At 43.3% G+C, this 16635-nt stretch overlaps 2 protein-coding genes across 2 annotated transcripts in view; one reads left to right on the forward strand and one right to left on the reverse strand.

Annotated features, from left to right (window-relative positions):
* The window catches only part of LOC130073047 (gastrula zinc finger protein XlCGF57.1-like), a 754620-nt gene that overhangs the window by 357650 nt on the left and 380335 nt on the right, over window positions 1-16635 (reverse strand). The window lies entirely within an intron of this gene.
* Window positions 12364-14051, forward strand: LOC130073066 (zinc finger protein 501-like). The gene is made up of 2 exons (XM_056238493.1): window positions 12364-12588; window positions 12830-14051. Exons 1-2 carry the CDS (start codon window positions 12531-12533, stop codon window positions 13663-13665), a joined length of 894 nt encoding a protein of 297 aa, XP_056094468.1. The 5' UTR covers window positions 12364-12530; the 3' UTR covers window positions 13666-14051.

The raw sequence follows: 16635 nt of genomic DNA on the forward strand, positions 1-16635 counted from the left end.
AATTAAACTATAGCTACTCCACCGTGATGAACTCCCCTAAAAAACTATAAGCTCCATTGGAACAGCAATACCAGTGTTTCTCACAGGATTTGAGGTAAAACTGTGGTAGGTGGACCTCTGTTCCTCTAGGGGGGTTCGGGGGTTCGGGGGCATGCCCCCCACATCCAAACCCCCCCGCCCACCCCCCCCTCCCCTCGCCTCCCCGTAAGAAAATGTTGTGTTCTTTAATGTTAAATTCAGCAGTCTGGTGCACTTTGAGAGTTCAAAATTAAAAGCTCCAACCCATATTCAGGGTGCTAATTAAACAAAGAAAAATTCAAACCTCTTTTAGTTAGTGTCTGTCTACATTACACTACTACTACATAATAGTTATAATATTAATCCCATGATAGTAATAGCCATATATTGTAAAACAAATGCACTGAAAAATAAAGGAAACTTTCATAATTAGTTTTGTACTAATTTCTATACTTGAAAGATATAAGCACATGATGACATGTTTCATGGGCCGGTGTGTCAGAAAAAAAACTAACGCTGACTTTTTTTTTGACCAATGCATTACGGCACAAACCCAGCGCCAAAAAAAACAAAAAAACGAATGGGCCGCCAATGTACGCGTTTAATGGGCCGTTAAGACAAAAAAAAAAAGTATGTGATGTATCGTCCGAAAAAGCACGTCGGCCCACCGGGAATCTCCCGGTAGTCCCGATGGCCACAGAGATATAGATAGCCTACATGCCTGGATGTCACACTTTAAATCCTACCTGTTGGCTTTCAGCATGCACTTATTTAGCTGCTGTCGCATCAATTGACATGCCATCTCCTTTTCCCTCTTTCTTTTTCTATTTTTAGCCCCCCAGCATTTTGTTTTATCCATCTTTTTCTACGACAACTCACTACTCGTACCTGCTCGCTCAGCGCTCACGGCGCCCCCGCCCGCTCGCGATAATACCCCGCCCCCCTTCTCCATGAGGGCGCCTACTCTAGCCTGTTAGTCCTCTAAAATTTTATATGACATTGAAGAAATGCAGAAATGATTTAGAAACGCACAACAGCAGCTACATATATAAAATACAATATATATATATATTTTTTTTTTAAATGAATTTTTTTTTTTTTTTTTTTTTTACCATCGCTTTGGCACCCCCCATGGTGCTGCGCCCCTATGCGCCGCATATAGCGCATACCCACTTTTTGCGCCACTGCGCAGAGGTCTGCAGTGGCGGTCCGTTCAGAATTCGCTTAGAAGCTGTCACAGCTGACGAAGTCACGATAGCTAACTAGCTAGCAGGCAGTGCTTGAAAATTGGTTGAAACAACCAAGATAAAATATAAATAATTACGCTGTGCATATACAAATGAAGACCAGTATAAGCATCGCAAAGGGCTTCTGATACAATATAGACAGTTGACAATTCAAAAGAGGTCGATATTTCAGCAACTTACCTCTGGAACAACTCGGCGCGCAATGTAAGTGAATGGAGTCCAATGCCCAAATAACAGTGTTTGGAACTAATCCGATCTTCAAATCCCGGAAGTAGGCGGTTAAAAGCCAAGGGGGTAATCCACCAGCCGGAAACTGAAGTCTCCCCGGGGGCCGCCATTGGCTAACAAGCCTTCACCTGCTGTTAGCATTCCAATGACTCCCATTCATTTTGGCGTCACTTTGACAGCGAATAACTTTACATCTGAGGCGTTTAAAGACTCCATTTGTCCATTGTTTATTTCTAAAGAAACACGACAATGTATGAAAGGCTCCATTACCTTGTATCTTACGTTATGGCCCCGTAGAAGCATTTTTTGTAAAAATAGGCTAACGATTGCGTCATAACACGCGACTCTCTGTCACGCAGTAGAGAAATGACCGTATAGACAGAAGTAGAAGCTCGCACGCAATAGGGGGGACGTGGAGGCATAAAGTCAAGGGAAAAGCCCATAGAGAGTCATAAAGTTGACCCTGCTGCTCATGGACAGCTAATACTCACGATCTCCCGCTCTGCATGATTCAGATTCCTCTCGGCACAGCTACTAGAAGACGTACAACTGTCAGACAGGTTGCTCACGTCACATCTACGTTGTCAAGCTCAGTTTGAGCATGCGCAGTCGCTCAGCCATCAGGAAGTGAGTGCTTCTAATTGACTTCACTTTTCTCAGTTGAAATCTATGGGGTCGCTGTGTCCATTTCTTTTACTGTCTATGTTAAAAGCGCCACCATTTTTTACAACGGAGGTCTATGGGAGTGTCTGAACTCTTTCTCTCTATAGCCGCGTTTCCACCGCAGGAACTTTCCCCAGGAACTAGGAACTTTGGGGTGGTACTCCGTGTGTTTACACCGCAGGAACCAGGGTCTAAATGAAGTTCCGGGTAAAAATTTCCCCCCCAGAAAGTCCCTGCTGGCGAGGTAGTACTTTTTCAGAGTTCAGGAACTTTCGGGGTGGGACTTGTGCACTGAACATGCTGATTGGTTCTTACCTTGTTCTCTCTGCCGGATGGCGCGCGTTCGTCCCATCCATCTCACGGTCATGTCCGCTATAGCTGATAACAAACGTGTCTACTTTTATATCTAGCATTACGAGCTTTCTGAATACGCTTTGGTATTAGTGTTCGTCTTTTTCCTGCCGTTTTGTTAATTACCTCGTTAGTAAACCAATGGATCGCACACAAAAGCAGCACAGCTTGAATCTCCTCAATACTTAAAACTCAAAACAAACGCGCAGACTGGGAGGAGCAGTCGCACACAGTCTTCCCGGTACTTTAGTCCACGGTGTAAACGCAGTGAGCAACCGTCTGGGGCAAAAAAAAGTTCCTATGAAAAAAGTTCCTGGGACAAATAGTTCCTGGTAATTGCGGTGGAAACGCGGCTTATGGCTCTGGGCTACCATACAGAATGCAGACAGTTCAACAGGGAGCGTGCAGCTCTTAAAGGGGCCACACCTTATTTCCACTCGTTACACTCTCTCTCTGTCTCAGGTGCAGTTCCCTTATCGAATCGGTCCCTCGACATTACGTATGGGGAAATCCATTTTCCTCGAAAATGCTGAAGCCTGATTTGAATAACTCTTTCGCTTGCAAAATGCCAAAAACCTCAGAATCTTTCTTCTTCACCTGGAGCCTGGTTTCGGCGTGGATACACGCAAACAGAGGGGACAACGTGGAATTTATCCCCTCTCGCATTCCGGCAGATTTTTTGCTAGGAAACCGAAGAAAAAAATGTCTCTTTGCCGTATGTGTGGTGGTCCCATTGACTTCCCGGACGCACACGAGCAGTGTGTGCTGTGTCTGGGTCGGGACCACACGGAGGCGGAGCTCAAAGGATCAGATTGTCGAGCCTGCAAGGACCTCCCGATCAAGATCTTTCGCTCAAGGCTGACCGTTACCGGTAACGGTGGCCTTATGACTCCTGCCTCTCCCCCGCCCGCCGCTGTTGAGCCGTGGACCGGGAGACTGCAGAAAACTCCATCAATGGACTCTGACGAACACCCACGCCACCCTCACGTGTCAGAACTTGTCACCTACCCTGAGACCAGTTACCGCCCCCCGAAGAAAGCGCGGAAAATGGTCTTGTTCGGGTATGGTGAAGACGACACCATGTCCACAAGTGCCTTCGACCTGGGAGCGTGGTCTGAGGCTCCATCAGGAGCAACCCCGGCCTTGCTGGACGCGGAGCTCATGGCTATTCTCACGGAGGCAGTAGCTGACCTGGAGCAGGATTGGGCAGCCCCCAAAGAACAGCCGTCTAGGAAGTGGATGGACGGTTCCTTCCTCGGCGCAGGCTGCCAGGCGGACGCCCCACAGAGACCCGCGCCCTTTTTTCCTGAGCTCCATGAGGAGCTCACCCGGTCATAGCGCTCCCCTCACTCTGCCCAAGCCCATGCGCAGGGTACCCAGCTACTGACGACAGTGGAAGGCGTGGAGAAATTAGGTTACACGCGACCGCCTCCCGTCGAGGACGCCGTCCGTCTCCTGGATGGAAAACCGCCTCATTGCCTTTCAGGCCATGTAGAGCCACTGCCCACATTGCCGAAAAGGCATACATTTCAGTTGGACATGCAGCATCTGCCCTCCACACGATGGCAATTCTGCAGGTCTTCCAAACTCGACTCTTGGGGTACCTGGACAAGGATGGCTTGGACCCCGAGTCCCTCAGGAAGCTGCTCACGGCCGCAGATCTGACTCTGGCCGCCTCTAAGAAGGTCGCCCAGGGAATCGGCCGTAACATGGGCAGCCTCGTGGTTCTGCACCGCCATCTGTGGCTGACGCTGACCGAGATGCGCGATGCTGAGAAGAAGTCCACTGGGTCTTTTTGGCATTGCGGTCGAGGCCTTCTTGGAGAAGTACGCCGAGACCTTGAAACAGTCAAAGATGATGACGCATCTTCTGCCTAGACGGTCTCAAGCCCTCCCTAGAGCGAGGTCTAGATCTTCCTCGTCACAGCATCTGGCTGGATACGCTGTAGAGCCACCTGAGCGCGTGGTCAACGCTCCCAGCGGTGTAAGATTGGGTAATCAACACTGTAAAACACAGCTATACACTTACGTTTGCTCGCAGACCACCCCGCTTCGGCGGCGTGATTATGTCAGAGGTATCAGAACAGAGCGCCCCGCTGCTACGGGCAGAAATCTCCTTTCTCCTGGCCAAACAAGCAGTAGAGATAGTCCCCCGAGAAAAGAGAAATTGCGGGTTTTACAGCCGCTGTTTTTTAGCCCCGAAAAAGGACGGAGGTATGCGCCCCATCCTGGATCAGATTAGTGAACAAAGCGCTCGTGAAACGCGCATTCAAGATGATTACTCAAATCCTTGCGCATATTCAGCCCGAGGACTACTTCATTGCAGATGTCCTGAAGATGCGTATTTTCACATTCAGATAGCCCCGCATCACAGGCGCTTTCTGCGTTTTGCATTCGAAGGCGTCCCATACCAATTCAAAGTGTTGCCGTTCGGGCTGGCTTTGGACCCCCGCGTGTTCACAATGTGCATGAATGCAGCGCTCACACCCCTGAAGCTCAATGGTATGCGCATACTGAACTATCTCGACGACTGACTAGTCATCGCTCAATCGAGAGGCGCTCTCGAGGTACGCAGACTCCACGCCCACCTGACATGCCTGGGACTGTCTGTGAACATACAGAAGAGCATGCTTCAGGCGTGCCAGTCGATCACATTCTTGGGTATGGTGCTGGACTCGCGCACAATGATCACGCGCTTATCAGACCCGAGGATCCAGTCTATTCACAATACACTAGCCCTCTTCGTTCAAGGCAGAGCTATTCCCTTAAAAACGTTTCAGAGGCTACTGGGTCTGATGGCAGCTGCAGCCTCCGTCTGCAGACTGGGCTTGCTGCACATGAGACCGCTGCAGCACTGGTTGCAAAGCCAGGTGCAGCCGCAGGCGTGGAGAGCGGGAACGGAACACATCATCATAAGGCGTTCGTGTCTCGAGACTCTGGCGCCTTGGTCCGGCACGACAATGTACGAACAGGGAGCTGCTATGGGCAGAGTGGTCAGACGGGTAGTGGTCCATCACTATCAGGCTGGGGAGCCCTCTGCGATGGCAGATCAGCGTTCGGTACGTGGACAGGGGACCAGAAGCGCTGGCATATAAATTGCTTGGAAATGGAAGCTATTCGATTAGGTCTGCAGAGTTTCCTCCAGTTTGTGAAAGACCGTCATGTTCTCATCAGAACGGACAACACAGTATTGGTGGTGGCGTACATCAATCGCCAGGGAGGGCTGCGCTCGCGATCCCTGCAGGGCTTAGCGAGGCAGATGCTCTTGTGGGCGGATCGGGTACTGCTTTCGATCCGAGCAGGGCATTATACAAGTCGTCTGAGGACACGCCCCGTCTGGCGCGTTTTTCTAACCATGGTTTCAACCAGGTCGTATAGGCAGTGAGTTACCTTTGATAATAATCACATTAACTCTAATTGTGGCCTTTTTTATTATGCCCGCATTCATAAGCCGGCAGTATTCTCAAGCACCAACATATTGCTGCATTTTCCCCCATATCACACCAGTTCAGTGTTGCTTAACTGAGTAAGGGGAGATACTGATGGTGTGGGCGCCGAGTTGGCTCTGTGCCAAGAGTGCATCGGTGTTTCAACCAGGTCCTGGACCCGACCTGAAGCTAAAGCGCATGTCTGAGGCTAGTGCTTGTGCTTACAGTTAGTTGGTTCCACACGGCGGGGGTTTTATATGTTACCCATACGGGACTGACTCGATAAGGGAACGTCTCTGGTTACTCACGTAACCGTAGTTCCCTGAGAGGAGGGAACGAGACATTACGTAAACTGCCGTGTGAAAAGCCTTCAGCATCATTGCTCTCGTTCAGTCGAAAGATTCTGAGGTTTTTGGCGCCCTGCATCACCTATATTGAGGACTGGGACCAATCAGGTGAGGGCGCGGGGGCCATTGGCTATTTGCAAGCAAAAGAGTTATTTAAATCAGGCTTCAGCATTTCGAGGAAAATGGATTTCCCCATACGCAATGTCTCGTTCCCTCCTCTCAGGGAACTACGGTTACTTGAGTAACCAGAGACGCTCTGCCTTCATTGAACGTGTTCCCAGAGGATTGGCGGACGAAAGAAAAGCGTCCTTTGAAATATAGCGTGGATGCTGATGTGGAAGAGAGATGCTGTTTGTTTTGTATTGAGAGTGTTTTCTTATGATTCTTGATCTGTAAACTGTATATTCTTTTGTAAAGTTCCTCATTTTGACGTTGTCCCCCATGTTCCATGTGTTGTATTTTTCATTTCATCTTTTTATTGTGGCTGAAGACTTTGCTTCATTTTAGTTTTTGGCAAAGCTGAATGAAAAAAAAAATGGAAAAAAAAGGAAAGAAACTGTTAAAACATTTTATTTTTTACTTTTAAATCTTCAAGTCTATTTTTATTAATAATTCTTGTACCATCTAACTTGAAAATGAAGTCAAGATTTATATTAAAATAAACAACATCAGTAACACAGAGTCAAGAGGGTAAATATAATTACAAACTCCTTAGCGGATTTTTGAAGTTTGAATCTCAAAATGATCTATTATGGTGAAAGTGAACAGCTGTGTCCCCTATAAGATGTTATTTCTAAATCAATACTTACTTATTCCAAATCAAACATGTTTGGGAGCTATATAAACAAATCTATACGTCATCAACCAAGAGATTATCGTGGTTGGATCTGGGAGTTTAACAGAGTTTAATATGGTTTCCGCCAGTAGAGGCGCTCGAGCAACCGAAGCAATGACACACATCCGAGTCTAGCAGAAGAAGAGAAGTGAGCGAGGGAAGGGAACATAAACATGAGAAGTGGAACACAGCCGTTCATTCTGCTCTAAATCTGCTGTTTTACAGACTGTGAGTACATTCATTTTATCATTTAATAGGATAAATCTACATAACTATTAAAGATTTGGTTCATTTTAGTGAATCTAACCAGCTGGATTTTTTTTGCCGAATTAATCCGAATCAGATCTTGAATCCGAAATTGAGGCACTTTCATTATGTTTGACTAGAAGTGAATCCTTACGAAAATGAACCATGGGTTTAAGTAAATTAATCCAAAAAAAAAACATGGTTACTATAGTTAAACCCATTATCATAGTTTAACCGTTGTAAAAACTGGTTATATAAACAGTAATCAATCTGCCAAAAGCCAATGATTAGTTACTACACTTTAACTATATGGTACATTTTCGTCAATGTTGTAACGTTAAATATAACAAACCATAAGCGCATCACTGACTAGTTAACTGACAAAGTGTAAAGATTTTGAGTTGTGTTTTGTAATTAATAAATTAAACCTGGTGTAAACACAAATTGTAGCACAACATTTTTTTTTTTTTTTATTCTAACTGTGCTGCTAAAAATGTATGCAAATTTTTTTTGTGACACAAAAGTTTGCCTTCAACTCATTTTTGATCCAATAATTGGTTCAAAATAGCAGCGTAATCCTTACAGTAAAACCTCAAATTATAAAATTGTTTCTAAATGGCTATTAGAGCAAAACACTTAAAGAGCATATTGCAGGTAAAAAAAAAAAAAATCTAAATTAATATATAACCTTGTATGAAAATACCAAATGAAAAGGTAATGCAGGATTTAAAATGTTTTAAAACGGCATAAGGGCACAAATTTAGTAGATAAAGTGAGCATTTCTTTGACTGCTCGTAAAAAACGTTTTTTTTTCAACATCGCGTCATTTTACGTCACCAGAGGGAGGGAGCATCAGCAGCGCAGATAGGTTTGTATGTACGAGCGGGTAAATTTGCTTTTTTATACTCAGAATGACAATTTGGAATGTAAAGAACAACATATTATACAGTTATTTGTTTTATTAGGAAAATACCATATGCATAAAAATAATTGGGCTTTTTTTCACATTTTATAAATGACTTCACATATGTACATCTCTTGGAACAAACTAAAAACAAAAAAGCAATGAAAACATGTAATGCTTTGAAAGCACTGGATTTTATGTAAAACTTTTTTGTATTTTTTATTTCCTGGCAGCTAATGTTAATGTGATATTGTGAATATGTAAAACCTCTTGTTCTTGTGGCATCGAAAAAAAAAAAGTCAGTGAGAGCGGTCGTGAATCAGTGTTTTCGGTAGTTTTTGTATTTTAATTTATCATCGTCATGGTAAATTATTGTGTTTGTGGAGGTTGCAAAAACTCCGGCCTGTCAGGACATGGAGTCCACAGGTTTCCTAACAAGAAAAGGGACGGTGCTGTATATCTTTCGTGCCTGTGTGCGGTTTGTGCAGCTGCGAGACAGGATTTCTCTTCTGCATCGGCTTCGAAAAACGCGGTCGCGTGTAGCGTACACCAGATCGGAGGAACAAAAACGTGTATATCAGGAATAAACATATCTATCTGTCTCTCGATGAGAAAACGCTAAGTTATTTCATGTAACTAGGGATGGGACGATTACCGGTTTCACGATAAACCACGATAAAATGTCCTGGCGGTTAGTATTATCGTTTAAAATTTAATTATCATAAAAACCGTGTTTGATTATCGTGATTTTGAAAACTCGCGGTAAATCCTGTCCAGCCAGAATCAGTCTGACGCAGGCGCGAGCACTCAGCAGGCGCGCAGATGCAATGTTGTTTTTTTGCGCGAGAAGACATGGCGGAAGTCAGTGACAGCGCACGGGAGATTTTTCAGCCATCCAAGAGGACAAAATCGGAGGTATGGTCGTATTTTGGCTATTACAAGAGTCCCAAAGGGGAAATTTAATCGAGGATGGGCATCCTGTCTGCAAATCTTGCAAGAGGAAAGTCGCTGCAAAAGGGGGAAACACGTCAAATCTGCTAAGTCATCTAACGTTACGTGACAACCACCCACTGAGTTAATTTTTACCTTAATACCACAACTAACTTGGGCAAATAATTAGACAAAAAAATTATTGGAGATGAATTATTTCATTATCTCACTTGTAATTATTGCAAAGCTTCCGCGAAGAGAAAAGTTTTACAGCAAGTGGATTTGAGCCAAGACGAACGAACATATTCAAACTATTAAGGGTGACATTTAAGGGATAATGTATTGTATTCATTCATAGTAAACTTATTACAGTTTTATTTTTTTATTTTTTACCACAGAAATAATTTAAGGGACATGAAATATTGAATTGTGATTAACTTAATGTTTTTAAATCTTGCCGGTTTATAAATCCATTATACAAGTTACAGTGTCCAAATCAATCGTAAAGTAAATGTGATCACTACAACAATATTATAGTAGTATTAATACTAAATTACTCTGATTTAATTTTCAAAACAGTCAAAACTGAGACGCAAGACATACACATTTGAATGAAACCAGAGATTGCGTCCACGGTGATCCGAGACATGGATGTGCGCTGTGTAGTGTGTTGCTATTTACAACAGTCATTATAAGTATTCCAGTAGTTTAGTCACCCTGACCCAACCAACATATTTTGTTCATTTAAAGTGTGTGTGCGTGCGTGCGCGCGTGTGAGTGTGAGAGAGAGAGAGAGAGAAAGTGATTTATTATTTATTAATAATAATAATATTCAGTCATAATAACTTGCACACATCCATAAGTGTTATTATCATTATTAATGATAGGGTTTAATGACGGGTTCATTAAAATCTGCACTAGGAAAACTTATACCTCTCACTCTCAGGGCTCCATGTTAATGTTAATATAATGTTTATGCTTAAAAAAGTGCATAGCTGCTAGCTTGCTAATTGTATTTTTTTGTTTGTTGATTTTCAAATGTTTTCAGGGTGAGCATCAGTTCTTTTTGAACATTTCCATCTCATTTTAACAAAACCGTGATAATATTGATAATCGTGATAACTTTGGTCACTCGTGATATGAAATTTTCATACCGTCCCATCCCTACATGTAACGTTAGTCTGGATGGATATTAATGAGCATGACATACGCGCCTGATCAAAGCTTATAGTCTATTCTGTTATTGGTAAATTCCAATACTCCTAGATGACCAATAATAGCTTTGCTATTAAAGCTGCCGTCGGCAACATTTTTTTGATCATATTCAGTGAAATCGACACTATAATCTGACAGAACAACATAAATAAAGTGGTTTTAGAAAAAAACCCGAGCTTCTAACTCCACCTGGAGCTTGTTATTTGTTTTGCAAAAATCCACAGCTCCCGGTTCATCATGTCTAATCAGCGCAGGGGGGTGTGAGATCTGACTGTCAATCACAGATCGGGCACACGCCACCCCTCGCGCACGTTACAATCACATGCACACGCCTGAAGTTCGCGGAAGTTCACGCAGTAACGAAGAGTGATGGCGGAAAATCAAGTAAGCTCATTTAGAGTATAAATGACGTTAGCAATTGCAATCTATCGGTAGATTAGCCAGGACAGCATACCTCCAAATACTCCATGGTGTTGATGGATGCTGATGAGACGGACACGTTCCAGGGCTCTCAAGTTTTGAAGACAGGTAAGAGTGACACCCAGCCGACGGGGGGTTGGATACATTTTTGTCATTGGTTGTTGCGTTAAATCTTACCCAGATACAATAGTGCTATTTTCTGATTGGCTATTGTGTAGCTCGACGAACAACACCAGAGGAAACGCGCTTGATTCATGCCGGTTCCACAGTGAGAGCGGCGCGGCCAGAGTTTTGGGCGCTGCGGCATATTAAATATATTACAAATAGTTTTTCAGCGTGAGAAATACAATGTGTGGCGGGAGAGCGTGACAAAAGACCGAAATTAGTGACTGTCACGCTCAATGCGTGACACTTGAGAGCCCTGGCGTTCACTGAAAATCTGGTGCACACGCACTGACGAGCATGAACTCGGTGGGAGGGTATCCGTTGATAGTGGGGGAGGGGCATGAGAGTTGTAAACATTCAAAAATTTCCTAAATCCACTCAATCTGCCAGACTTGCCGACTGGAGCTTTAACTGATATACGATGGTAATAATCTGTACAATATTGTGAGCACAATGTATGTCGTTAGCGAACGTGTATAGGCTATATCTATAAGTTAGCGGTGGTCTCTCACCACGACACCTGCCGTGGCGGCGTTTTAAATAGGCCTGCATTCCCCTCTGTGCATGTAGAACAACGACATTATCGAACGATATACACCTCACATTTTACCAAACAGAATGAACGATGCACTATTAACTCTATTACACTATTAATTAAAACTCACAGTGAACAGCATTAAATATAAAAACACATATGCCTTACCTTTTTGTTACAGTGCAGTTTTTATTGCAGTGGTATAATGTTTTGCCGACAGCACTACAGTCCTCATTTTTTTATTGCTGCTTCCATTCTCCTGATTGCTATTATTTAATTTCTTCGTTAAAAAAACATCCAGGGAAGATTGAATAGGCCTGTTCTTTTAACGTTTACTCAGTATCTGACAGCTAGGCTAATCAAAAATACGCGTGATTAAGTGATGCAATAAACTGCGGCTGCGCACACTCACTCCACGCAAGTTTTTTTTATAATAGTACTTTTGCAATAATGTGTGTCTCCTCTGACCGTTGTTCTGTCTAACATTAATCCTGGCCTGTCCCTGCTCTCTCAGCAGCATAGCTGGCTCATAACTGTAAGGCTGTCGTCCGTGGTCTGTCATACGAGTAAGTCCGAAATGTCATTGCGATCCATTGTTTTCCTGTTGTTTGAATGGTTTGAATCAACCGCTCTCCCGCCCGTTACGTCACGCCCATTTTCAGATGTGGAAGTAAAATTCTCTCACAAAAACGACTCCAGAAGCCAATGTATTTATAAGTATATTTTAAAGAAAATCTAATTACTACATTGTTTTTCTATACATTGTCCTCTAACCTGCAATATGCCCTTTAAAGCTGAATAATCTCGAGTGATTGTAAGTGTGACGATCATCTGCTAAATGTGCAACAACGACCACAATTCACTCCTTCAGTCAGTGAAGCTCCCACAGCCGTTCATGAGAGTTTAAATGCTGGGGAATATTCCCATCTTCCCACAGGAGAAGAAGAAGCAAGCAGGAGGAATTACTCCAGGAGAAACTACGGACATACTATTGTAAAGATGGAGATTAAGGAAGAACCCTGCAGAATAAAAGATGAAGATACAGAGGAACAAATAGGTTGGTGTTTTCCTTCATTCTCTTTAATGACTGATGAGGAACATTAAGATGAAAACTCACATATAACAATAACATCTAAATCTAGATACTAGTAGACTCAGTAGTAAACTGGATTTGTTTTTGTTTCTCAAGTATCCTTTTATTAAATTATGTGAATTTAATTTGTTTATTTTAGACCTGATGGAAGTGAATGAAGACAAACTGCATCAGTTTCAAAAACCTCATTATTTCACAAATGAAGATGGAAATGCAGTCGTTTCAAAGACTGAAGAGAATTGCACACAGAAACAAGCTGGAAAATCTGGAGTCAAAGGATCTTTAACCTGTTCTGAGTGTGGAAAGAGTTTTGTATGTAAATCAACCCTGAACACACACATGAAGATTCACACTGGAGAAAAGCCTTTTACATGCACTCAGTGTGGAAAGAGTTACTCATCCAAAAGCGTTCTCAAAGAGCATCTGCGCCGTCACTCTGGATTGAAATCATTCAGCTGTGATCAGTGTGATAAAACATATGTTTATGAATCAGGCTTAAGAGAACACCTTAAAGTTCATACTGGTGTGAAGCCTCACTTTTGTTCTTTATGTGGAAAGAGTTTTTCACATCTTGGATCTTTAAAAGGGCATGAACGTATTCATACTGGTGTAAAACCTTATGTGTGCTCTCACTGTGGAAAGAGTTTTTCACATCTTGGATCTTTAAAAGAGCATGAGCGTATTCATACTGGTGTAAAACCTTATGTGTGCTCTCACTGTGGAAAGAGTTTTTCACATCTTGGATCTTTAAAAGAGCATGAGCGTATTCATACTGGTGTAAAACCTTATGTGTGCTCTCACTGTGGAAAGAGCGTCACTACATCCAGCCACTTAAAATCACACCAGAGAGTTCATACTGGAGAGAAACCGTACAAGTGTTCACACTGTGGAAAGAGTTTCTCTCATTTAGGAAACCTGAAAGTTCACGAGAGTATTCATACTGGAGAGAAACCGCACCAGTGCTCTTCATGTGGGAAGAGTTTCAGTCATTTATCTGCTCTACAGAAACATAAGAAAAAGCATTGCCCGAAGGTGTCTTAGTGAGCAAAGTTCACTTCCATAACTTGTAAATAAGCAAAAGATGGAATTACATTTAATACAGTAATTCAATCTATGGCTACGTCCACATTAATCTGGATACATTTGAAAACGGTGTTTTCGTTTAAAAACGCTCTCTGTCCACACTGGCGTTTTCAGGCGTTTTCTGACGTTTCAGTGTGGATGAGAAACTTCTAAATTCACCTTTACTGCGCATGCGTGAAACCTCACAAAAGCTCACCGAGATGATACAGATGGAAAAATAAAGTTATCGCGCAATTCTTCTAACAGGATCATTTTATTTAGCAAAATATCTCCCCATCACTGATGCGTCCAGGTCACACTCAGTCACCATATGTTTGGTCTAAAACGCAACTGCTCTCCTGTATTGCCGCAGGACAGCTGTGAGTTCATTTTCTGTCATCTTTGCAGTACTGTGATATGAAGTGTGCGCAAAGTAACATTTTAGCAACAGTGTAAAAGTGAATAGCACATAACAGGCACTATACCGGTAAACATGAATATCTATTGGTACAACATGGATCACATGACTAAACTTACGTCATCGTTTTCAAATACCTCCGGCTTCACAGTCCACACTACAACGCGAAAACGGCGTTTTCAAATTTATCTGCTTTGGAGAGCGTATTCCAAAAGCTACGTTTTCATTGACTTAACACCGTCTCAGTGTGGACGGAAGGCCAAACCGGAGAGAAAAATATAATTAGAAAAAACGTATTAGTGTGGACATGGCCTAAAATAAGTATTGAAGTTTGATTGTTTGACAAGGGGAACCGGTTTAAATGGTTGTGAACTGCATTGTAAGTGTCGCATGTTTTGTTCTTCCGACACCCGTATTGATCCTCTGTTGTGTTGCACATCCGCAGTAAACACTGAGTGTTACTGTATACAAGATGAACTGAACAGTAAAGCAACAATGTGAAAATACTCGTGTCAGTGTCATCGCTCAAGCAGTGCATGGTCATCTCATACAGATGGAACAAGAATAATAGTTCAGAAAACTTTCATTTTTCATTGAACATATGAGGCATTTGTGAAACAATGGCAACAATAGTCTATCAAATATCATTCATATCACAAACAACTTGTTTTTAGTCTCGCTGTTTAGAGGTGATGCATTGAGAACATATTGAAGACTTTATTGGATTGAATCACTCTCTGCACATTGTGAAAATGTGAGAATTAAAAATGAATAAAACTTGTGATTTATTCAGGTATAACGAATAGATTTAATTTAGCTTTCATTAAATCAAGGGGTTTAACATTGTATGCGTATGCGACCCACAGGGAACGGAGGACTTAGTCGACGGCGACGCCTGTCTTCTTCGTATTACTATTTAATCAAGCCAACTCAACATTGGCGTGCGTGATTACACGCTCCTCCCCGCAGAACGGGTATAAAGAAGGAAGTGGACCCACGCCCCAGTTGCTTTTTTTTAAACAGTTGGTTTCACCAACCACTCAAACCAAAATAAATAGTGTTCCAACCAATCACCGACATGAGGGGCGGGTGTTGTGTGGTTTTGCACTCGTGTACGGCTGCACGCGAAGGCGGAGCTGAAGAAGAAGTCAGCGTCTATCAACGAACCCATGTCGGTGATTGGTTGGAACACTATTTATTTTGGTTTTGAGTGGTTGGTGAAACAATTGTTTTTGTGTGCAGATCTCAGAGCCTAGGCTGCCTACAGAGACGCGTTTTTTTGACGGCCTGCTTATGGGGCGGGCAGCTAGCGGATCGTTAGGAAAGATTAGATGAATGTGATCATTTATGTTTGGGCCTGAAATCGCTGATACAACCTTTAATTCTGTGTCGTTACCTGGGTGATCAACAACTGTTTTTTGTTTGTTTGTTTGTTGTGTGTCACTTGTTTTGTGTCACTTGTTTGTCATGAGTAGTTAAACTGCCCACTGTTCTTAAAGGGGTCATATAATGCCATTTTCATACAAGTTGATTTGATTTCTTTAGGGTCTAAATGAAAAGTTCGTAATATACTTTAATTAAAAATTCTCATTAGTTTTGTAAGAAAACACTCATTTTACCTGGTCAAAACAGCTCTGTTTTCACCATGCCGTTTCAGTGTATGCCTTTAAATAATAATGAGCTTTTCTCACTCTGCCCCTCTGATCTGTGGGGCGTTTTGACACACACAAAAAAAATATATATATATCCCCGTATCCATTCCTCTCACCGCGAGTGAACGCTGGCGCAACTTGCTGCCGCTGCTCGCCGTTAGCTCACCTGTTTTGTTCTGGTTTGAGCCTCATCTGGCGTTTTCACTGGCCGTGGACGCTGCTTAAATCTCCCTCTACAGTGTGGGCCGGTAGAACATATATTTTGTTTGTCTGTGCCTGGCTCTTTCTACTGCCTGCTCACCTGCTAGTGACGGGTTTGCTTCAATACTCGGCCATTGACCTGCTCCGGCTGCGCTATCACCTGCCTGGACGTGTGCCGGAGGCTTTTCACCTTCATCCGGACATCGCCTTCCAGCCTCGTCCGAGATAGATCCACCGAGGGTCCCGCCGGAATTTCCATCACAACAGCTCAACAGTAATAAAGTCCGTCTGGTCCAGCTCACGTCGCCCTCCACGCTCCACCAACCGGGCTGTCGACCACAGTGTGTTAGCCCGCCTAGCTCGGTCGGCTAGCACCACCACCAGCTGTGACAACACTGCACTTAACTTCGCTCCGCTCAACATCCGCTCACTGACAGACAAGGGACATCTCATCCAGGACCTCATCAACGATCGTAAGCTAGACTTTCTTTGTTTAACCGAGACATGGCAACAGCCCAACGACTTCTCTCAGCTGAATGAATCCGCTCCTAGTGGGTTTGTTTACATCTGTCAACCTCGTGACTCCGGCCGGGGAGGAGGTCTCACGATAATCTATCGCGAGAAGTGGAGTGTCTCAACGATATCCGTGCCTGTCTCTAGCTCGTTTGAATCTGCTGT

This window comes from Rhinichthys klamathensis, unplaced genomic scaffold, assembly GCF_029890125.1.
Source record: "Rhinichthys klamathensis goyatoka isolate OS25496 unplaced genomic scaffold, OSU_Roscu_1.1 h1tg000523l_1, whole genome shotgun sequence".
In the NCBI taxonomy this organism is placed as follows: domain Eukaryota; kingdom Metazoa; phylum Chordata; class Actinopteri; order Cypriniformes; family Leuciscidae; genus Rhinichthys; species Rhinichthys klamathensis.

Coding starts and splice junctions, on each gene's coding strand:
- LOC130073066 (XM_056238493.1), top strand. CDS start 12,531: ATGGAGATTAAGGAAGAACCCTGCAGAATAAAAGATGAAGATACAGAG. Junction 12,589..12,829: donor AGATACAGAGGAACAAATAG/GTTGGTGTTTTC, acceptor TCACAAATGAAG/ATGGAAATGCAGTCGTTTCA.